This window comes from Anomalospiza imberbis, chromosome 3 (genome assembly GCF_031753505.1).
Source record: "Anomalospiza imberbis isolate Cuckoo-Finch-1a 21T00152 chromosome 3, ASM3175350v1, whole genome shotgun sequence".
NCBI lineage: Eukaryota > Metazoa > Chordata > Aves > Passeriformes > Viduidae > Anomalospiza > Anomalospiza imberbis.
The window spans coordinates 109,418,256-109,442,445 of NC_089683.1; the positions used below are offsets into that span (position 1 = coordinate 109,418,256).

A 24,190-nucleotide genomic window follows, 5' to 3' on the forward strand; every position below is an offset into this window, starting at 1 on the left:
CACTATCCATAAAGTCATAAGATTGCAACCTCCTTTCTTCACTGCCCACCGGCATGTTGAGAGGGAGCGATAAAGAGAATGCGTGGAGCCTCCTTGCCTATTTTGCAGGCTGCCTGAATAGGTTTATAGACCATCCCTGTGACCTGCTTTATATTCAGGCAAGGCTGTAAAAAGTTGCCAAGTTGAGGTGACCTGGTAGGGAGGGGGAAGAAGAAAAAAAAATTCAACTCGGAAGCTGCAAACTCGATCCTGTTTATCCCGTGGGATTGGCTTGCACATTGGAGGAAATACTAAAACACTGAGAAGGAAGTTGTTTTATTAGAAATGCATCACTGAGGCTGGGAGGAAAAAAAGCCTGTGCAAAGTTTGCACAGTCTTTTCCTTGGCTCAGAGTAGTGAGTCAGCCTGATAACGCCATTGAAGTGTGAGCTGGCTTCGGCATTTCAAGCTCCTCGTTGCTTTTTCAGCACAGCAAGAAAACATAGTCCATATGACATGGTCATGCTGCAGACAAAGCCAGCATTTTCCTCTTTCAAAAGAAAATATTTCCTCAACTAATTGTAATAGTTTAATATCCCTGCAGTAAGGCCCTTCTCGAAACATTACTGTAAATAAATCCTGGTGCTGCCAGAGTTACTGAACTGCAAACTATGAACACAAAATCAACAGATGAGCTTGGTCTTCTGAAGTCAAAAATGCACCAAAATATGCAGTGTGACTAGATGCTGCATTGCTTGGACTCGCCTGTATCCCTATGGCAAGGCCAATTAGCTGCTGCTTTGGGCTTTTGCACCAGCCCATCCCTATGAGATGGGCTCTGAGACACTGCCTATCGCTGCCCTTACAAAAGGGTTTGCAGGCTGCTTTGGCAACCTTGCCAAAAAATAAAAGGTGAGGAAAGGAGGCAGAATTTGACTCTCCTAAGGCAACTGCAGGGTGTAAAAGACAGAGCCAATACCCCAGAAATTTCAAAATCTGAATGTGTGTTCACAGCTAACCTGATTAAACAGGGCCTGGGGTGGTTATTCAGGCAGAGGAGGGGAGAAGACATTTCCTTTGTGGGGGCTTACAAGGAGGGAAAAGAGGTACTGGCAACAGCGACCCTTTTTAATGAAGAAGTTATGCTGGGGAAAAATAAAAAGCTTCTCCTTTTTTCCCATTTGCCCTTTTGTAAATAATTTTCTTGCAAGAGTTGTCTGTGAACAAGCTTTGGCACTCACTAACATCAATATCCTTTCCAAGGCTGATGGAGAGACATGGTATGGCTTGGGATGCGCTGCCAATACTTCTCTGGTGGCCCCATCAAATTACTCATAATGTGAGCACTCATTAAGGAAAAAAAGTTCAGATCATCCCTTGCACAGGATATTACAGAAGTCAGAAAATGGAAAAACCCTTTAACTCATCTAATCCATCTCCTGGCTGCTAGAATATTATTCCTTCCATACCATATATTATTACCAACTGCCTTTTCCAGTTGAGCTTTAGCTAGTCCAAGCAATGGTGCTTCTGCTATTTCCTTTTGGAGACACTCTGATAGATCTTAGTGTTTGGAGTTTATTCTGGCTCCTACTGGTTTTCAGTTCAAGCAGAGCCTATGCAGACACTCCCACACCATACCTGGGTAACTGAGTGGAGCTTTTCCCATATTAAACATTGCTTTGGTGCCTGTATGTATGTGCACACAGAAATACACACACACACAGCTTGCACATACGCATGAACTTTGCTTAATACACTTAGGAAGGGATTTTTTTACTCTAGGACCAAGGCTATTTGTGCTAATGTGACATGGGTGATGCGCTTTTGCGTCCTCTGCCATTTTTCTTTATTATTGTTATTAATTATTGTTTTTCTTTCACAGACTAAAACTAACCAAGGACGGGGAAATCAAAAGAAAAATTGCATCCAAAAGATTAGCAAAATTCTCCTCAATGCAGCACACAGCCAAAACTACGAAACACTAAAGCCAAGTGACACCAAAGGAACTGAGGAAATGCATCATCTGACTGCAACTGCCTTAGAGCTAAAATTCACAGCCTTGAAACCCAGCTTTTCAGTTAAGCCAACATCTTTATCAGGCAGCTGTGAAAAGGCAGGAAATCAAACCCCAGCCTTCCCTAGGTGAGCAGCTTTTGGGAAGGAAGAAAAAATATCACCAGCACACCAAAGGAAATCCCGACTACCTGATAACTCCGTAAAAACACTGCTGTTGTTTTTAGAGCCAGCCTAAGACAGATTAGCCCAGGTAAATATCTCTTAACCAGAAGCCTTTTCTCAGCAGTAAGTCACTGTCCTTATCTACCTCAAATGACTTTCTAAACAGGTGGGCTCGGAAATAACTCTACAATCTCTGGGAAACGCCAGTGCCAGCAGTTGTAATCCCATAGAGTTAAGCCGAAAGCTTTTATTTGTGCTTTTTCCTCTTTTTCCCAGGCTGTCTTCCATACATCTGGAGCTCCCTCTGTAAGTGAGGGATAAAAAAACTCCCCAATGCCTCCATTGCCTACTCTACACACCTGTGTGATCAGATTGATGGAGGCTTGCTGTAGTCAGCCAGATCTCTAATATAAACCTAAGGATTTTGGATGGAGCAGGAGCTTTAAGCAGGTTTCCCAAGGTGGTAGCACCCTTAAGGAGCAGCCACCAAGCAAACTGAGAAGCCTCCTGCCAGAAGCTTGAACTCCTTTTTTCATGAAGGGACCAAACCATCATACAAAGAGAGTTCAAGGCAACCAACACATTAAGGTGCCAATGGTTCAGCACCAAGATGAGGGGGTTACATTCTATTTTACATTTTCTATTTGAAAACAAAACAAACAAAAAAGAAAACTACCACTGAGGAAGGAAATGAAAAGCTAAAGCTGCTATTTTGCAATGCTGCTTTGTTGGCATGGAAAGTCCTTGAACAGATGCCCTGTCCACCATTAAATATTCACAACATATCCTTGTAAAAAGAATAAAGACCACTCAGCTTATAAGCAAAACCACAATGTGTTCTTCATGAAAAAAAAAAAAAAGAGAAAGATGCATTTAAAGATCTGGGGAGAAAAAAAAAAAAAAAAAAAGAAGGAGGGAAAAGAAGAAAAAAAAACAAGCCAGGAAAACACTACTGTTCTCTGAAGAAGCAGAGACTCTTGGAAGTAGTGCACATTCTCTGGCGTTAATTTTCCCACTTAAATTACAGTGATGCTGTAGCCTCATCTCATTAGAGATCATTGTCCCCAGTAGACAGTTGTGTTTATGGGGGATTCTTGCTGTTCCACACCTGCTGCTCAGGTTGCTACGTGATAAAGCCTGCATACAAACAGCAGTCTTGAGGTTGCTGGACTGCAACTGATGAGCCCAGGCTAATTCAGGGGTGATTATGTAGTTTACTGGACCACTAAACCTCTTTAAGCTTGTAATTACTGCCTATTTGAGTAAAGAACATTGAAAAGCAATTCACTGCATCATGCCTGCCACAGCTGGAAGCAGGCTGCCAGCAGTCTGCGGGGACATTAAAATCTGCAGGGACTGGGATTGGAGCACAGCTCCCAGGCACCGACGGCGGCACAGCCAAGTGCGTTCACATTCCAGCTCACCTTTTCTGACCAGGCGTGCTATTAAAGGTGCCATGAAAACTATAGAAAAGCAATAAAGATGACAAATAACGGGACATAATTGAAAGAACTGCATTTTAATGACTCTTCCCTCTTCCCTTATATTGGCAAAAAAAAAAAAATTAAGCCTTTTTGTCTTGACGAGAGAAGGGAAAGAGAAGGCCTTTTGCAAAAGGGGAAATGCAGCGCATACATGTGTTTCTGTTTTGAAGCTGGGGGTTTCCCTCATGTTTCAAAGCTCTAGAAACAGTAAGTTTACTTGTAAAGTGAATGCACAGTAAGTCCTTTGATGTATTTGGCAGAAATGATAATGCAGAGGCATCTTAATTGCTGAATCTTCATAAAATCCACTCACTAAGCCTTTGTGAAACCCTCCAAGAGTATCCCAGCCCTAAACCACCACTCTGAAAAAGAACTCCACCCCATGCAGCATCACAGCAGTCCTTACCATCAAGACAAGACTGTGGGTTTCTTTTAATAATAAAAAAAATATCTCTCTGATTCTATTTGCCTTTTGAGTTCTCACCCACTCTAACCCTCCTTTTCAAGTCTGCCCCTGCAGCTCTCAATGAGCAGGAAGCTATTAAAAAGGGCGCCTTGGTTTTTTGCATAATTAGCAGTTTTGGGAACAGAGTCTGGGGGAAGAAGAGCAGATCAAATGGGACCTATGACACAGGCAGAAAGGTTGGTAATAGGTATTTTTACAAGTGAGTAAACAAAGGTCTGGAGAGGATTGCTCCAGCCGAGCCAGAGAGCAGCACTGGCAAAACCAGAAGGGATGTTGGCGGTGCCACCACTGAGCCCCACCACCACTTGGCATCGCTGGGAGCTCCAACCAGCTCCAGGCAGTGCCTGCCCATGCCTGCCCTGAAGGGTCCTGGGGCCCTCCCATCCTCCAGCCCCTCCACAGCTATCCCTGCTGTTAGACTGCCATGTGTGAGGTCCAGCAATGGGCCTAACGAGCTGCCCGATTAACTAACTGCATGAAATGGGCTTTAAAGCCTCCTAGGACGTTTGGGGATGCAGAATTCATCAGTGTAATTTCCCTGCCCCGCTAACAACTGCCACAGCTGCCTGGGAGAATGGGGTGTGGGAAAAAGCAAAAATAAACAAGCAAAATAAAAAAAAAAAACATTGCTATTGATACAATTAAGCCTGGACTGAAGTAAATTTAAGAGATGGAGTCTCTTTCTCTTCTCATCTAATAGATTGCCTTGTTTTAGAAAAACATGGGCATGCCTTCTGTGGTACTAATCTCACATGTATCTAGAAAGGGAAAAGGGGAAAAAATCCCCACACATACATACATGAGCAGCTACTGTGAACAAACATCAGCTCCTAAAGGAGAAAGTAAAAGTTTTCAGGAAGTTTATTCTTAAAAAGCATGTAAATTCCCAGTCACAACAATCCTCCAACTAACCCTATCCGAGCTCCAAAAGCCACAGGCTTGTGCGTTTCCAGCTATCGCTCTTATTAATATTCATTAGGCAGGGCTACTTGCATTTTCATAAGCTGTGAAGGTGGCAAAAGAAACAATCAGAATTCTTTAACACACAGGCATTATCAATTCAACATCTGCCAAAGAAGAGTGCATACAGATCTGAGGTTGAAATTCAAATGCAATTTACCTGGGCTAGAGCTGGGCTTCACTTTCCAGCACCCAACCAGCTATTTCAGGCGCTCTCATTTTATCCATCCCAGCTTTTACCTCCCCATAAGTTCACTCTCCATTATTTTTACCTTGAAAATGAGAGTCCCTCATAAATTCTCCCTTCATTCCTTAGGTCTAATGAGTTCTCTTCTGCTAAAATAACCCAAGTTCAGTGCAATCGCATACATGAATAATACAGACAACTTTTAACTCAGTAAACTTGACTAAGCAATTCTGCTTTCTGGCTAGAGAATTCATTTATCTCCACCTATTTAGTGTGTGAAATCCCTTTGACTGGCTTCAGGGTACAGGCCTGTACAGAAATCCACCTTCTGACCAGCCTGGCCTTAAAATTTAACTGTGAGAGATGAACAGAGAAGTCTCCAAATGAAAAAAAAAAAAAAAAATGCTCTATTTAATGATGTACCCAACTTAGCAAAGAAACAAGTCTGATAATGCTAACCAATTTCAGAATAAAGCAGATACATGTTCCCAGGAAGATGTTTCTATGCAGAAGAGCATGCACCAAAAAAGTGTGATTCAGATCTCGTGAGAGTTGGGAAAAGGCACATCACAATAATCCAAATCTCCAGATTCAACCCTAAATTAACATGTATTTGCCCACAAATTCACTATGCATTGATTCTTATCCTTATAAAAATGTCATTAAAAAGGCTTAGACCAGAATGTGACTCTTCTCTCTTGGAAAACTTCTTGGACCAAGAGGGCTTCCTCACAAAAAATAATCTTTTTCCCTGAATTCAATGCAGGTCTCCACCAATTTCACTTGGATTTCAAAAGCCTCCAAAGACCTAACTGTATCCTCCCTCACAGAGGGTTGGTGGAACCAAGCTTTGCATTTCAGTGGAAATATTCATGGTGTGAGGCCTTTCCCAGGGGCTGCTGTTGGCCAACACTTGGGGATGAGCCCTGAAATGGCAGACCTGTCTTCACCTGCCCAACTTTAGATCTGGCACTTAGCTGCAGTGAACATGGCCAAAGCCTGGGCTGCCTAAAGGATATGTCCTCAGCTTTGTGAGACCCTCGGTGGGCATCTTCTATGGGATGATGAAAGGATGAGGCCACGACAGGGGTTTTTGGAAGGTGCTTTTCAAAAACCCAAACAGAGTCAGCTGTAGGCAGCCAGCACCCACCCCCAGCCTGAGCATCCCTTTCTTGCCTGGTCTCTTTCAAGGTCTGAGCACATCAAGCACCACACACATGCAGATGCCTTCACAGAAACGACCATAAAAGAGACACTCCACGTATTTGGAAGCAAAAGCATCGAGATGGCGTGTTGCTTTCAGCAGGTTTGTGATGTGACGGCCATTAACAATTCACAAAAACAGTAACAAGATATAACCAATCTTTTCAATTCAAGCTCAAAAATCCCCCTCTGCTTTCCCCTCCTTTCTGAACAAAACTCACTTATTTTAGAAAGACCTAAATGAAAGTAGTTAAAGACCAAAAAAATGTCACCACTAACAAGTTACAAAGTAAGAAAGAGCAACCAGGCACATTTGATCTTGTTCTATACAGGAACCTTTCTAAGATGACTGTTCCAATTAAAAAAAAAGTTGCATTTATCATTTTGATGATAGGAGATTATGAACTTTACTATTATATGCATATATTTTGTTTAATGGCTTAGTTTATTTTAATAACAAAGAGAAACTAGATCTTTACAGATGAAAGCTTTATTTCATGGCTTCATTACAACTGGGATTTTTAAAATCTGTGATGTTAACCAAAATGTGATAATGGATGTTCTCAAGGGCCCAATTTTGAAGCATTTTATGCAGAGCCAAACTGTATGCAAGACATTACAAACATGACATTTAGCCATATTTTAAGAAAGTAGAACTGACTCCAGTGTCAGAGGCCCCTGTAATTGTTTTCCATCTGCTTCTCATGCCTGTGAACTTGTGCAGCAAGGTCTGGCTGTAGAAATGTTGTGACAAAGGCACTAGGTCTCTGAAGATTTTTTTCTGAAATTATATTGAAAGGCACCTTTTGTAGGATTTTGCTGGAAGGGGACAGTGATTGCAACGTAACTACTTTATCTACAGCACCCTTGCCTTGAAGGATCTGTTGACATCCGGAAGGAGACACAAAAAACATACTAGGAAAAAAAAAAGCTAACTCTGCTACGATTTTTATGTCATTTACTTCCTAAGAGAGAGATAATCAGAAACACCTCATCAAACTTGATCATGCTCTCAGTGCTTCTGAAGAACTTCCCATCTATTCTGCTTCCTTTTATTCCCACGTTAGTAGATTGAAAACAGTTGCTTCAGACAGCAGCGGCACTCATGCGTAAGCAGCATCAAGGATGCTCCTCTTTAATACCTTTTACACCTGTACATAAATCTTTATGCACGCAGAGGCGTGCGTACACGCATGGGGGTCAATGTCCTCCACCCCCAAACCATGCCCTCCACCCCCAAAAGCAGGGACCCACTGTTTTTGGGAAGGCAGCCCAAGATGGCAGCTCATGATTAATGGCTGTATCAACCCTGGCTCGGTAGCGGCGAGGCCCCAGGTCTAATCTGCCAAACATCCCCTTCGTCCGCAGCCGATCAGCAGATGCAAGCACATAGGCCCTGTCAGCTTGACATATCATTCCTACGACAATGTCAACGAGTATTAATGTTCAATTATCTGTCCTAGAAATAACCCTCGCCTTTACGCATTGTGTAACTGGGCGCGTGGCGCTGCGGTAATCCAAACGACAAGGGCAGAGATGCCCGCGCTCTCCCGCTCACTGTGAGTTGGCTTCCCAACATCGTGATGACATTGCCTCGCGGTAGCGCACGGACGCCTTCCCCCTCCTTCCTCTCCCTGGCTGTGGTTTGCTGGTTTGTTTCGTTTTGTGGAAGGCACGTTGCAAAGACCCCAAAGACCCTTCTCCTCCTCTTCGCGCGTTGCATGCTGCCCATCAGCACGCCAAGATACACTTGGAAAAGGCGTCTTTTGATTTCACACCCATGCAGAGCCACGAGGACTTTTCTTGTTTTCTTTCACGGAGGGACAGAAGCTGCCCATAACCTGCCAGCCTCTCTTTATGTCCCCTGCTAGTGTACATATATATATATATATATATATATATATATATATATATATGTATGTATGTCTCATTTACCATCAAACGCAAATGTCAACACTGTCTTCTTCCAGGGCTGCATCAAAATCAATTCAACCCTCAGCTGCAGGGCTGGTGCAATTTGGCCAAATGAAACATTACAGGTTCCTTTTGTTAAAGCAATTTTAAAGTAAGACCCCCAAAGGAGAGAGAATATAAAGAATAAACTCGAGTTTATTCCTGGAATTTTTTTTTTTTTTTTTTACCACTACTCAAATATTAATATTATTGATCACGCTAAATTCAAATAGAACTCTAGAAGCAAAAAAAACTACCAAATACTTTTTCTTTTAAATCAGAATTAGGGTCAAATTGCCAGTTGTTTGAATAGTCTGTGACAGAGTTTGCATAATTTCTCTTTTTGTTGTTGTTACTATGGCACAGCTTCCTTGAACTAACATTCAAAGGTTATCAGCTCTAAGTTATGCTTGCTAAGTCTTCTTATACAACTCACAATCAGAGGGAGGGAGTGGGAGGAAGCAGTCTGATAACCAGTGCCAGCTTTGAGATAAAGCCCTCCACCTAATCTCTGTTTATTTAGACAAGCATCTAACCGCAGCACCGGGCGTAAAAACAAACCAGGTGTATGGCTAAGGGAATTTCTCCTCCCTTACCATGATTGCATTATATTTTTTGGGTAAAGGAAAGCAGAGCCTCTTTCTTTTTTTAAGATTACTTTGAAAATTTAAATTAGCCCAAAGTTTGAGGTTTTTATGTTTGGATTCGCTTGGCTGGATGTGCTTTTTTTGCTTTGTTTTGTAGGAAGGGGAGGTAATGGTAACAAAGCACATTCTATTCCATGCTTTTTTATTTCGTGAGGTTTTGGAGAAAAAGACTTTACCATATCATATTCACAAAAAAAACTTTGAAAATTAGGTTCCCACTTTGAATTATTTTCCACCGGAGGGGATTCAGGATGTTTGGAATAAATACAAATATCATGGGATCAAACTGGAGTAAACTGAGCAGTGTTTAAAAAGTATTTCCTTAAGATGCTGACAGAGAGTTGGGCACCCAGCACATCTCTGCTGCATCAGTGCTGAAGCTGCTTTTCTAGGGCTGAAGCTGCTTTTCCAGCCCAGATGCCAAAATAGAAAAGCTCTTGCAGGTCAGGCTATGAGAAGCAGTGAGGATAACTGAGCCTCCCTCCAGTTTCTGCAGCAATATTAAACAGTGGTGGGGAGCTTGCATGTTGGCTGATGGCTCGATTTCTCCTGCCATATGAGCCCAAAGTTGCCTCCAACATATTCAGACTCAGTTTTCCCCCTTTTTACCCCTCTGATAATTCACCTCACTGTTTACTCAATCATTTTAGGTAGGGGGAAGTGATGAATATTGCTGAGTGCCAGTTTTTTTGGAGCAAGATGAATAACCCCAAGGAGCAACTTACACTGAGTCCCAGGCTCCTGTCAGCCCTATAATTGATGATGTTTTCACTGTAAGGGGTGGGGACTGGGACACATTAAGGCTCAATAGGGGAAGTAAATGGAGTGAATTGACTCAGCAACTCTGCCTTTTACCACAGCTTCTAATAAGGATAAACTGATTACTGCCAAATGTACTTTAACATCACAGGGAGGGGAGGGAAAATAAATCGATCTGCTCAAAGGAAATAAATGCCATACCAGAAGTTTTTTTAGAAGTGAACTTTTATATGCAGAAGCATAGAAGCACTTTTTGGCAGTATGCTGCTGCTTCGTTGCGGGTTGCCATTTGCCACTAAACCAAAAATGAATTTGCAGCCTTAAAACGCATCCTAAAGATGAACGCAGCAAAAAGATCTCTACAAAGCCAACTTATCATTTTTGTAATCTCACTCTCAAATGACTTGGATAACAAAGAGGAGCATGGCAATGCTCACACTGTATTTCAAATGCCGACTTTATGTCAGCATCTTTTTACAGCAACTGAGAGACCGGATGCTCCACTTCTGCGCCAGGCCATGGGGAAGGCAGGCAGGCAGCAGCCCAAGTTGCCAGGGGTGACTATGGAGCTGACAAGGCCAGGATCCAGCAAAACCCGCCCTGACTGATGACTTCTGGGTTCCTGCTGACCTTTGATCCCTTCTGGTTTGGTCGGGAACAAAAGAGCCTGTTCACCAGGGCCCCTCACAGGTATATTTAACAAAAGCAGCCATTGCCTATATGCTGATTAATGTGTTTGCCTTACATGTGGCAGGAGGAGGACCATGGCCACCCCGTGCTGCTGTGCAGGTAAGTGCCAGCTTACCTAGCTTGTATGTCACACAAAATAAATCAGGGAAATCCACCGCGAGGCACATAAAAACAACTAAAACAGGTAAAGACAATTTTTGTCACCGATGCAAGAAGTTGCTGAGACTGGCGATGGTGCCATGAGCGCTACCCCTGCGGACCCAAAAACCTGTGGAGAGTTTCTGTCATTAGAGATTTGATGCTGCCCTGACACCGAGGGCCATCAGCAGCTCAAACACGCCGTTGCAAAGATGCTGTCGGCTACAGCAACCATGGAGGATGCTGTCCAACCCTCGGCGGCCACTTTCATCGCCGCATATTGTCACCATAGCAATGAAGCTGAATGCGGGCAAATGACAAGAGTCTGTCATCACTCAGCCCTGGCCTGACAGCCCTCAGCACCAGTCGCTCTCATCCAGCCTCAATACACAAATAGGTCCTCAGCAGGCCCAAAAGTAATAATCTGCCCCTCCACAATGTCATCGTTTCACTGGCACTCCCAGTAGCAGTGTGCAGCCCTTATATCCCCTGGAGATGGTTCTGCTTTATTCCACAGTGAGTTTTTGTGCTATAGGGAAAAGGAAAAGTCAGAAACAAAAAAGAGCCAGAAGGGAGATAGTGGTACCCGAACATCAAATATCAGAGATAATCAAGGAACAAAACAACAACAACAACAACAACAACAAGTCTATTGAACAAATGGAAGTAAAACATGAAAATTAATGTTTGAGAGGAAAACAACAACACTGCATATGTAATGGCTTCAGCAAGGAATAGCAGTGGTACTGACAAAGTCTAAAGCTCCTTTCTAATATCAAACATGGCAGTTGTATATAAAATGCATCCGCTGCTCCCTTCACAGAAACAGGTGTTTGGGGTGAAGTCAGGATAACTGGCAAGGTATGCCGGGCTGTCACCGACAGCAAGCACGGCCAACACACCGCTCTGCCTTCACGCCAACACCAAAATCAGGGTCCCAGCTATTTTCACGCTCTTCCTGACAGAGATGCCACAAAGAGACAATTAACTTGTTCTACTTCCCCCCTGCCTGGGTGGAAGTACAGCAAGAAATGACAGAAATCAGAGATGGCAAACACTATCTCATCTAGAGCTCGTCTGCCTGCTTGGATTAATCACAACGTCTCTATTTCAGGAGAATTTCTGCGTGGGGTCAGTTTTTACTCATCCTGCCCATGCAAACTCGCCCCTTCTAATTGCAGCACGTGGGGAAGATGGTGAGAAAGATCCGTCTTGGTGGTTACCTTACTTAGCTCATCTTGACCACGCACTTTGGATTTTACCTTGTGTTTAGTCATACAGAATACCCCGATTTAACAGCAACCCTATGTCACTGTGCCAGCCCTCACACCATTTCAAAAGCTGCCTTTTAATGATATTTAATTTAGGCTTGCTTGCATGCTACATTTGCTAGTGAACACATTGGCTGTGTGGCTCTTATTTAACACAATCACTGTCCCCACACAGTGTGCAACACGCTCGACAGTCTGTAACAGCCCTGGAAACACAATTCACTGTTCAAACATTTTTTAAACCTGATTTACCGTTCCAGAGAAACAACTCCGCAACTAATCTTCCAGGACAAATGTAATGCCGAAGAGCAACTAAACTGAAACGTATAAATTCCATATATACTTAAAAATATCATTGTCTGTAATTTAATATAACAATATTTCTAGGCCTATAACCTTGCATGCAGAGGCAATTTCCCAAGCATTAATACTTAAATGGGTCATATGCACCACATCTGTCATTCTGTCCTGAAGTCTATGAGGCACAACCAAGACTCTGCAAGCCTATTGATTTTTCTAGCATTTGCTTTAATTTACTTAACCATTGAGAAATCCATCAGTACATAAAGGGCAACTGTCCATTACTGCCTCATTTGCAGACATTCTTTCCCATCTTTTTTTTTTTTTTTTTTTTTTTTTTTTTTTGGTAAATATTTCCCTTTAAATCCCTGTGTGTTTACAGTGTAAAAATGAAATCCGGAAAGTGCTCACACCTGTTTCTGTTCAGTAGCTGCTGCACTGAGGTATATGTAATGTGCTTAAAGATAGAATAAATATCTAGACATTATTACATCTGTGTGCAAAGGGTGGTAAATTAGATCCTAATTACATTAACAGGGATTCTGCCTCCCAGCTTAAATTTTACATGAGCACTCTGTAAAAATCCAAAAGCTCTGCTGTGGTTTCTTTACGAGCTGGTGATTACAGCTACTTCCTATGCGGTCACTAAATATTCTGTTTACAAATAAATGAAGAAGCTTTGAGCCAACTTGCCAGGGTAATAATCCATGTTTTTTATTTTTTTTTCCCCAGCAAACCTTTACCACATACGCATGGCAACAATCAGAAGCCCCGGCTTCATCTAATTACTCTATCACATAATTTCACAAATTGCCTTTTCACTGGGGAGCCAAGTGCAAAACACGCTCACAGTGGGATTTCAGGCAGCAGCTTTCATTTACTACTCATTTCTTGTTAAATTAAACACAAAAACACCAGTTGTGTGAAAGAAGTCAAAAAGAATGCTTGCAAATGAGCCAGACAAGTGTATCTTATATTTATACCATTTGCACAAAATAGCTCATTGGCAAGCTGGATTTTTAACAGCACCATTAACATCTTTAACCCTTTTAAGGCCTGGCATGAGGCTAGTAACTGGATCATTCTGACCAAACTCAGCCCAGCACAACGGGACCAGGCAGCGCATCAGCCTTATCCTTTTGTTCATAACTGGGAAGAGAGGGAGCATGCCCTGACTCTGCCTCCACGTAAACCCTCTAGCTTAGCAGGGGTTAGAGGACAAAATTGATTCCACGAATTTCTGGGTATTATACCCACCTAATGCAAGGGAGGGAACAGTCCTAGAAATAAATCAAGTGGGTTTTGTAAGCGCGATTTCGCTTTCATCCAGGGCAGCCCTCCAAGGTGTGGGGTACCAGTGAGACTTGGGAGCACAGGGACCTGGAGGACCAGACTCCTGCTAATTATCTGAGAGTTAACAAGGCAGGATTGCAAGCTGCCACCAAGGAACACAAATTATTTTGAAAATAATTGCATCCAGTGTACCATTGCTGGTGGAAGTGAACCAGAGGTTACACAGCTCTAAAATGACATTTTGTACATCAACAAGTACAAAACTAAAACACGACCATTAGTAATTAAAGCTGCTCCTTTTGTAGCACCAAAGCCAGTAGGTCAGGTACCATTTTACATCAGAAACCAGCCTTGATGGCTGCAGATTTGCCAACACTATCTACACAGGGAGAAAAAAAAAAGCATTAGCAGCAGCTGTCAGTGTGCCTCGACATTGAAAATCCTATTCATACAGACAGGTGGGGTAATTTAAAAGCCAATGTGGTGCAATTTTGATGCAAGTAATGCCACTGTTTACTAAAATGCCACCATTACTGCTGTTTATGAAAACATTACTAAAATTGCATTTTATTCATAAGAATCCTAAGGTTTGGGTTATTACCAGCTTCAAAATTATTCCGGCCCCAACTGCATCTTACGGCCCTCTGGGGTTTACAACCTGCTGCACTGACAGACCCATGCTCAGGTTTCAGTAACGAAATCAAGGGTTTATCCTCTCTGCTGTTCCCACACAAGCACGGTGCCCTTCCTGCACCAGCACAAAATCCACGGCAAATAAGCGGAGTTCTGCCAGCGAATCTATTAACTAGCCAGATTGTCTAATATGGCATTCACCTCCCCAAAAATATCATTAGGAACCCCAAAAGCTCTGTCTGACATGAATAAGGATGGCCTAGGAAGAAGAGTTTCACTTCAAAGCTGACTTTAGAGCAATCAACAGAGCAAGGCACCCAAGGCCAAGTCCCATCATTTTCTTTCTGAGTTCAAAAACAGATGATGGAAAACATATTTATATCATGAGCAGCCCCTTGGTCTTACTAATGTGACTCAAGTGGCCACTTTAGTGTCACTAGCATGACTACCTTGCTTTTTGGATCACTGGACCCATTGTGAGAAAAAGTTTTGTTGTGGTCAGGTTTTTTTTTTTAAAGTACTCCCAAATGCTGTACAGGTTAGATTAGAAAGGGCCAAGCAGTAGCCAAGAAAAGAATATTCATGCTATATCTAAAATCTGAGAAGTATTTTCTGGGCAGAAGTTTCTGCTTCATAAACCAAAAGATGAAGTGGTAAGGCTCCTAGACCTTGCCTTATTAAAATGATGGCCCACCACTGAAGTGAAACGAGCACTCCACTAAATACTCTGGGTCTAAATCAGGCAATGATGCAAAAGGCGAGGTAAATTAGATAACTACATATTAACTTAAACTCTTTTCTGCCTACTTACCTTCTCTCTACACATATATTTAGCACTGCTGTAGCTTACAGGGTGAGGAGCTGGAAGTACAATGATGACTCATCAATAAGATAAGATTGGTTGGAGTTGATGATCTTAAAGGTCTTTTCCAACCTTAAAAATTCTATGAATACATTTGTTCCATGAATAACGACTCCATGAATATTAAAAATTGGATTTTCAGCTGAGCATTTTGTTGGAAAGGATGGCATTACCCATGGAAAATTTCAACTTACACCACCAAAAAAAAAAGGTTTCTTTCCAAAGGAAAATCTTTCTCTAGATAATTTTGATGGGCAGACAGCAAGCATACTTAATATAAGGAATAAGAGCCTCTTGAATAAATGCAACAAGAAAAAGCATGTAAGCTGTAACAGTGCATATTCTGTGTAGCTGAGGGTAAATGCAGGAAAAGGGAAACAAAACTTTTTTTAAATGGGTAAAAAACCAAGTCACTTCTCATACCTGTCTTGGAGCAACAAACAGACTATAGTCACCACAATATCACCGCTTTGGTTTATCCAGACAAGGGTTAAGTTCATGCAAACAGATGTAGGATAGTGTATGCCAGAGCAAGGGAATGCATCTTACACAACTTGATGTACCACTTCCAAATGTGACCCTATTTGAAAGGCAGCTTATCTTACACCACAGATTAACACATCACATCAGATATGCGCCCAACTGGTTTGGTGCCTCATATTTTGGCACTTTACCTGATCTGATTCAGTCATTTGCTAGCACACTGGCATGCTGTGAAACTGCTTCAAGAGTTAGATTTCCAGCAAAAAATTAACACTGGCGCTTACATACATAAACGTATCTGAGAATCAACATAGGCTTTTTTGTAGCAACTGTGCTAGAGGACAAGCTAAATAAACAACTAATAATGAACAACCAAGCCCATTAATTTATCCTCATTTCCTGCTCACCCACTGCTTGCCAAGATACTGCTGCTGCCTTTAATGCACTTCATAGTGCAAACTATTCGGCAAAATATTTCCACAGATACTTCCAGATTTAAAAATCGGTGACCAAACTTCTTTCCTCCTTCTCTGTCCCCCTGCCAAAAGTGATACTTGAATTTTGTACTGTCCACTGTCCAGTCTGCTTTGACTGCAGAAGGACAGTGCATCGTGTAACACATTGCTGTGCCTTGACTGGAGGAGGCTAATTTAAAAAATGAAGCTGCACAGGCAAAATATCACAGCTGCAAATATAAAAAGAAAGGAGAGGGTGGAGAAGAAAGCAAAGCATCTACTGCTGACTTAAAAATTCTTATTGCTGCAAACATTCTTGCTGGTTAACTCATTTCCGAGAATATTTATGCAAACAAAAGGAGTTCTAGTACAACCAGAGCAAGTGTAATTTAGCATCTGAATTAATGTTTATCATGTTTCAACTTTTCAGTATTCCCTTGCTTCTACTCAGATGTGAAATTCTGCTCATGTCTAAATACTAATGTGTTTCAGCAGCTTCAAAATAATTCAAATTCTTTAATGTGCTAGTGCTTCTATATTGGCACAATAGTGCCTCCAAGCTAGAAACTGCAGGGAACTGGGGAAAAGGCAGGATAGTCCTTTAGGAATAGACACACACCCCCTCTCTCTCTCTGAAATCTTGTTGGCTCAGTTTATTGGCTACCTTCTGATTTCAACCAAAATACTTCCCTGGATCACTGCCATTCCCAAGACCTGTGAGGAGCCCCTACATAACCTGTAGTTTAAGACATGATGGCTGTCTTCAATAGAAATGGAGCTAAATCACAGGTGTTAAAAAAACAGATGCTGTAACTACACCACACTTCTGAATGTGAGAAGAACCTAAGTAAATAATCTGTTTTCCTTGAACTGACTACAGCATCTTCTGTTTTTCCTTTCTGTTCTAAAACCAAAGTTTTGTAGGACAACTCAGCACTGACAACTTAAATGATCTACAAAACAGTGCATGAGACATGCTCTTTCCAAGAAATCACAAAACTGCAGCAACAGCAGCATTGCCAAGGGTATCACCCAAAACCCAACAGTTTTCTTTTAAAATGGCAAAATTTCTCTCATGCTAGAAAATGGATCAATCCTTGGAATTTGGACAGCAGGTCAAAGCCACAAATTTCAGGACAATTGAAGAAAATGCTGGAGGTTTTAACAGTCACTGTCCTCCATAAAGCTCTGAAGGGTTAAGAAATTAATTCAAACACAGTTACCTAAATCCTCTTTGTCCTCCTTTCTGGAGCTCTCAACTCAATTGGGACACAGCCTCAGAACAATTATCTTCTCCCATAATAACATATTGCATTTTCTGCCATTGGAGATGACTGCCACAGCAGAAGGGAGCTGAGGACTCTCCTGGTGGGTTACTTGCCCCTACCTGTGTAAGATGCTTTTGTTGGATGTTCTGACAGGTTTTCCTGCTGCCAGGAGCAGGAAAAGCCCTGGCTCCCACCTTCCCAGTCAAGGGGATGGCGATGCATAAGTGACTCAAGGCAAGCTAAAAATCCTGGCTTTTCCCAGGAATTTGGGACAGCTGGCACTGAGAAGTCTTGCAGATGTGGAAGAAAGCTTTTTACAGCTTTGTCCACAATAAAATCAAGTGAAAGAGGAGACTTGCGTATTTGGGATGAAGCGGGAGGACACCCCCACCCATTCTGAGTCCAATACATGGAAACCTGACCCCTGTTACACAGATGAGCTCCAGGAGCCCTCTGGCATTTTGCAGAGCAAGTTCCAGTTGGTGCAGGATGGAGACTCACTGCAAGTTGCACTTTTTAGGCAGGAGGAGGGAAGGGGTGTTGTTTTGTTTTAGTGCTTCCAAATCTCTCAAGAGAAGAACAAAGAAAACTTGGCTTAGCCAAGTATTTTCCCCTTTCCATGTTTTCAGTACCCTAGTTTTGTACCCTTCTACCCTTTCACTATACTCCTTTCCAAAACCAGGCAAGCATTCCACATGGGAGTAAGGGCAGGCAGCCAAATTAACCCCATGCTTCTCCCAAGGCAAAATCTCATAACTATGGAGGGATGAGAAAAGACATGAAATCGACTTGTTTTGACTTTAAAGACTTTTTTGACTTTATTTCAGCCAGCAAAATATTAATATAAAAAAAAAAACCTTACAGAATTAAATGGCATAACTTTTCTATCACAACAGCATCCTTGAAGCCATGGGGACTATTTTTCTCCCCTAGATTCAAATTATCTATCTAGTAAATTCTTTTATAAATAACAGCTTTACTAAATAGATATTATTTATATTATAAATATAAATTTATATTATTATAAATAAAATATTGCTTATTTTAAATTTTCTTGTTTCATATCATGGCATCAGGTAATCAATAAAGGTTAAAAATACAGATACATAAGAGAAAAAATCCTTTCACTTTAAAGTCAACATCTTTCAGCTGTGTCTTTTACTTTCTGCTCAGTCTCCCCTTTCAGTAAGATTTAACCTCTTAAGGAAATTGTTTTAAAAGCAGTTAAAAATAATGATTAAATTATGGGATTTACATGAAAGAAATCCTCAGCCCATTCATTTTTTTTTAAATCATGGCAATTTGTTTTTTAAAAGGTGTTTGAAGTCCTCGAATCTACCTCTTGGCACCATTAAAAGGGAGTAGTTTATAATCCCCTAATGTGCTTAAATAAAGCCTTCAATAGTTTAAATTGTTATTAAACATCTTTTGGGATTATAATTTTATGGCTTTTTTTGCCTGATTAGATGATGAATGTGAAGATCATCAAATACTCATCATATAACAAACCAATTACATTGTATAATCCTCAAAATGAGGTTTGAATCCCAACATTTTAAATTAAGCTGAATTTAAAGGACGCAGAGTATTCACAATGAGTGAAAAAAACACTTGAAAAGACACCCCACAAACTCCCTTCTCCTAGTTTTGAACAAAAAGGTATTTATATCCATTCCAAATACCAATTTACGCCAATAATACCATTGCTGGGACAAAAGCCTAGGATGGGCTGAAGCAGAAACTAACTCTGTTGCCACAATTAAATTTACACAGATTTAACCGTAAGCAAGATTATTTTTTAATTCCCCTCCCCTGCCCCCAAGCTTTTCCCTTATTTCACAATCCCTGCTGAGGGATGTACATTACAGTGAGGAGATATGCTTGAAAAATTTGGGGAGAGAGATGAACCCTGAATGTTAAGTGATAAAAAAAAAAAAAAAATTAAAAAAAATTTTTTTAGAAATCTAAAAGGCCTGCAAAACATTGCTGGGCTGCAATACACACTGAAATCATCCTTAGGATGACCTGAAGTGAAGCACCAGCACAGAACTTGTTTGCCCCAGTTCCTCATCCAGCCCCTGCCATGGCATTTAATGCTCATCTGATGCCACTCCACAAGCCTCTTCTCAATTTTGACTCAACTTTAGCAGTTCTTCACCTAATTCTTCTTCTTCTTCTTTTTTTTTTTTCTTTTCCAGATAGTAACAAGCTTCCATCTCAAATTTATAGGAAAACCCTAAAAATAGGGTCCTCCAAATTTGTGAGATGGTGTCATAAAAATAAAAAATTTTGACAAGCTTCACAACTACATTTTGCCCAGCTAACAGCCCACCCGAGCAGCTCTTCCAACCTGGATGTTTAAGCAAAATTAAATCAGAACAGCAAACAGTTAAAAAAAATATTCTGCAAAGTCCTAAGTGTGAGTCTAGTCAGCACTTTTGCAATTGTTTTAGTTGATTGTTTTTGTCGTTATTATTCCAAGAAGGGTGGGGGAAAAAAAGGCAATTTGGACGAATTTATCCCCTGATTTATCCCTGAAAAGCTTCAGAGCATACTGCCTGTATCTGCAGAGGACAGTGCTTGCCTACCCTTTGGGCATATGTCAACTCAGCTCTGCACATCAGTCAAAATACTGTGGGGAGGCTGGAGCCTGACACTGAGTGGGAACTACTGCCCAAACACTTCAGCATCCGGAGAGAAAAAAATGAATTTCCTCCTGAGCGTGAAACAAGAACCAGGGGACAAACCTTCGGAAATGAAGTCAGTACACAGAGGAAGACTTAAAGCACTTGGAGTTGGAATAACTGCATAGAAAGAATTAATCCAGCCTAACCACGTTTGAAAGACTATATTTGTCCAATATTTATTTTAGGTCTTTCCAACCAATAATCATTAGTATGACAGACACAGCAATTACTGTCTATTTTATTTAATTCCATGCCAATGATGTGTATTCATATTAAAATTGTGAAAAAAAAATTTGCTTTTGAAAAGGAGGACTCTCAACTAACATCCCAGTTAGGAAGCACCAATGGTCAGTGGGTTGCTGGATTTTGCACTTAACTGCTGCTCATTTCTTCTCTGTCAATTTTCAGATGGCAAAGTGAAAGCAGGTAAAGTGCTGGGGGCACAAGGGAGGTATCACCAGTCATGACATATCCCCTGCCTGAACAGAACCACCCCTCTGTCTTTCCTCACCTCCCACTTTAGGGAGGACCTTGTGTTCACCTTACAAAAGACCAAATCCACTGATAAATAAATGGGTAAATGAATAAAAAAAACCAAAGTGTGTGGGATCTCTGCTTTCCTCAGGATGATCTCCCTCCTGCAGCAAGGACATCAGGTGGGGACACCACCAATACCATTGTGCAATGTTATAAGAGCAGCCATGAAGCCCAGGTGCACTCAAAAATGAACAGGAGTTTTAATTCCTTCAGTATCTCCCCCCACTACTTCTCAGCTCTTATCACAGCCATTATTTGGGCCTGGGTATATTTTGAGTTCTTTTGCACCCCAAGCAGCCTGTGAACATGCTCTGTTGCTCCAGCACTTGGAAGAGCCTACAATGTTCTCCAGACAGGTTTTAATTTGAGGAAACTGTCCAAGATCCTACCTAGGGTGTGTCTCAAGGTCCTGCCTGAAGAAGGTCAGACTGGATAAATCAATTCTGTTTTACTGAATTGATCAGATAAATCTGGATCTACCATGCTGCCAGGAGAGGAGAAAGCTGCCCTGCAAAAACACTGCACGCTTCACATGGCTGGGCTGGCTCTGCACAGGGGATGGTGGATTTTTAAAGCAAGCTTTAGCTCAGTGTTACAAGGTAGAAAATGCAGCATTACATAGGTCCTGGAAGGAATGGTTCTTTCTGTGTTTGAGTCTTCCAGAAGCAGAGACCAGCTTACAAATAGATGTCCAAACATTGTCTCCCAGGGGCTGCTAGGAGCCTGGAGCAAGCTCAGTGGGCACTCTCCTCTTTTGAACACTATTACCACACGGGAGAAGAGTGAAAAGCCACTAAAACCCTGCACCTAACACAGGTGAAACAGCGAGGGGGTCTGTTCAGTCTGTTCTCTGGTCCTGAGACTAAGCATGGAATTAGCTACAGGGTCAGGTCAAGCTCATGCAGCTAAATGCTCTACACAGGGTGGCTCCCACCACAAAGGCTTTGCAGAGACACCCTGTAGCCTTCTGCCATATTCCCAGGAAGGCATTTGGAGGGGGCATACCTGGCTAAAAATGTGCTGAGGACTGCTCAAACACTTTGCCAGGACTGACCTTTGTGTTCCTGTGCTCAGATTTATTGATGCTTTATTTACTGGCACAAACACAGCAACAGGCCACTTTCAGGAAAAAAATATTTATACTACTTAATTTGCAATTCCTCACTGGAAACTACAGGAACTGACATGCAGTTGTTCAGCATTCCCTAGTGTGCCTCGTCCTGACTGCAGAGCTCCCTGGGCCCCTCCTGATTCCTGAACCTAAACCAGGTGCACCAGGCTGGTGTGAGCACTGCTGCTGGCACAGCACCCATGGACTGTTCTGGGGGTGGATATCCTTAACCTCACTTCTACCTGCACAGAGATGCCAGGTGTTAACTCATCTTGGGTGAGGACCTGCAAAGGGGGAGCCATCAACACCAAAGGGACCTCAGCCTCTGGGAAGCCTTTGGGCACTGAACACACCTGGCAAAGCTGGGGCATGGCCGACATGGAGTGTGCCAGAGAGAGAGATTAACCTGGAGATATCCGAGGCCCTCTCTGGCTTCCGAGGAGCAGGGCTCCAACATGAAGGTTCATTCATAGCAGCCCAGGAGCGCACAGGACAGGATTCCCTGCCTGATCCCCATGCTGACAAGGGTCATGGCAGATATCTGGTTTCTTGGCTCAGCAGGGGATGGAGGGGTGATGTGCATGAGCGCTTCCTCCGCTTTACGAGTACACCCCTGGCACAGCTCCCACTGGGGCTGGGCAAGCTGGCCAGCTTCTACTTTCATCCTGACCCTAGCTACAGGCAAAGGAAAGAGTCAGCTACTGGGGCTAGAGGCAGGAGCCCTTCTTCACCACCACCTGCAGACACCCCAGCAGCCCGTGCCTGACCCTTATGCTCGTGGCACAGAAAGGCCGAGGCAAAAACACCTGGGGCTCAAAGCCCAGACCCCCACAGTGGATAAAAACCCAGTGACAGATCACCACAATTTGATGAAGAAGGAGAATGGCATCAGAAACACTTTTCTAAATGCTGATGTTAGAAGGTATGGTACATATTATAAAGCCTTGAAAGCAACTCCAGCATCCAACTTAACCCCACACACCTGTACAGAGCTTTGATTTCTAATCCCAGGAATAAAAAAACCCATACAGGTAGCTGTGGTAATAGAAATAACTGTACATACCCCCACCACTTCCTAACATTAAATACAGGGGTAACTTACACTCTGGGAATGAGAACGTCTCAAAGAAAAAAAAAATATACTTTGCTATTAAACCAGATACATTCAGACCTTTCATCATGAAGCTTCTGATGATCTCTGACAAACATCTGAATAAGGTCTTTGTTTGCTTTTGGCTTTGTTTTTTAATCTTCCCAATTGTTTTCTGCAATTCTCTGGAGCACAGAACCAGGGGCCAAATGCTGCTCTGTGCTCCAAAGCAGTGGTTCCCACTGCAAAGCAGGACAGGTCTGCAAGGTTGTATTCATATAAGCTTTAAGTAAAAATCACATTTGGCAGTGATGTCCTGTTAACAACTGCATCTCAAACAAACAAACAAATCTAAAAACAACACACACACACACAAAAAAAACCCATACCATAAAGACATATGCTCTGTGCTCTTCCCCTGGCATCTAGCAAATGAGGCAACAACAACTCTGCTTGGAAAAGTCCCTCTACTGCCTGGCAGCAACATCATACGTATTTTTTGCTTTCTATGACTACTACAACTATGACATTATCCATGTTTTATTTTGCATATGTGATCTAGAGTTCACTTACTGTTAGATGCTGGAACAGCCATGCCCTCATGATATTTGTGGCTACTTTGGGAAAGATGCCACGCTTTTTATGTCGCTTTTTGTCCTTATCTGGATCATCATCATCACCTGTGCTGGGGGAAGCTACACTGTTGTCCAAGCCGTCACCTGTAAATATAGTGAATCAAATTTTGACTTATGCTACCTTTATATACTTCAGCCGAAGCCTGGCTTTGGGTATAAACTGCATGAATATTTAAATGAGGTATAAATTCTTTAACACCGTAATTCACCAGGGGTTGAGGGGATGGGGGAAGGGGGGGGAAGAGACACGGGGAGAGGGAGGGGCTCAGAAATGTGTTGGCCCCATGCTGGTTTATCTTGAAGGACAGTGTGGCCATCTCCGCCATTGTAACCCAGATCAAAAAGTGCTTACAAATTATAAAAAAATATTTGCAAGCGTCCAACTTGCAAAGGTGGAAATGCTGGCTCTTCTTCACACTAGGTCACTTCCCAAAGATTCATCCCAATCAGCTGCTTTGGCTGAACTGACAATTAGGAAAGTATCAACAGTGTTCTGGGGTGGGGATCACGATGTGTGCGAAGCTGGGTGCCTCATCCCGCCCTGGGGTGTGAAAAGTGGGGGGAATGCAGCTCCCTTGCAACATCATATTCTCTCAGCAAATTCAGAAAAAAACAGATGATTGAGGCATTGCGCATGTTAAGTCTTTTAGAGATGCTGGACTTCCCCTGATTCTTTGATGGGAGGTAGGTAGCTAACTGGGTTCCCTCTTCCCAGCCCCAGCCAAAAGAAATTCAGAGGGGGATAAGCAGGCACCAATTTGACATTCACCATTAGGAATTAACACCCTGCTTTGTGCCAGTGTGCCGTATTTGTAATAGGTGTCTGCCTCTGTGAAACAACCACTGATCCAGAATGAATTTCCTTAACGCAGAGAAGGTCTCAGACAGTTCTCATCACATTAGCAACACGTCTGTGGG

The 24,190-nt window shown here is 42.3% G+C and overlaps 1 protein-coding gene across 8 annotated transcripts in view; it reads right to left on the reverse strand.

Moving 5' to 3' along the window:
• The window catches only part of MEIS1 (Meis homeobox 1), a 108,794-nt gene that overhangs the window by 28,222 nt on the left and 56,382 nt on the right, over positions 1–24,190 (reverse strand). For all 8 annotated transcript variants that reach the window (XM_068186363.1, XM_068186362.1, XM_068186365.1 and 5 more), the window contains exon 8: positions 23,211–23,356. In XM_068186363.1, coding sequence (XP_068042464.1) covers positions 23,211–23,356 — 146 coding nt within the window. The remainder of the gene's footprint in view (positions 1–23,210; positions 23,357–24,190) is intronic.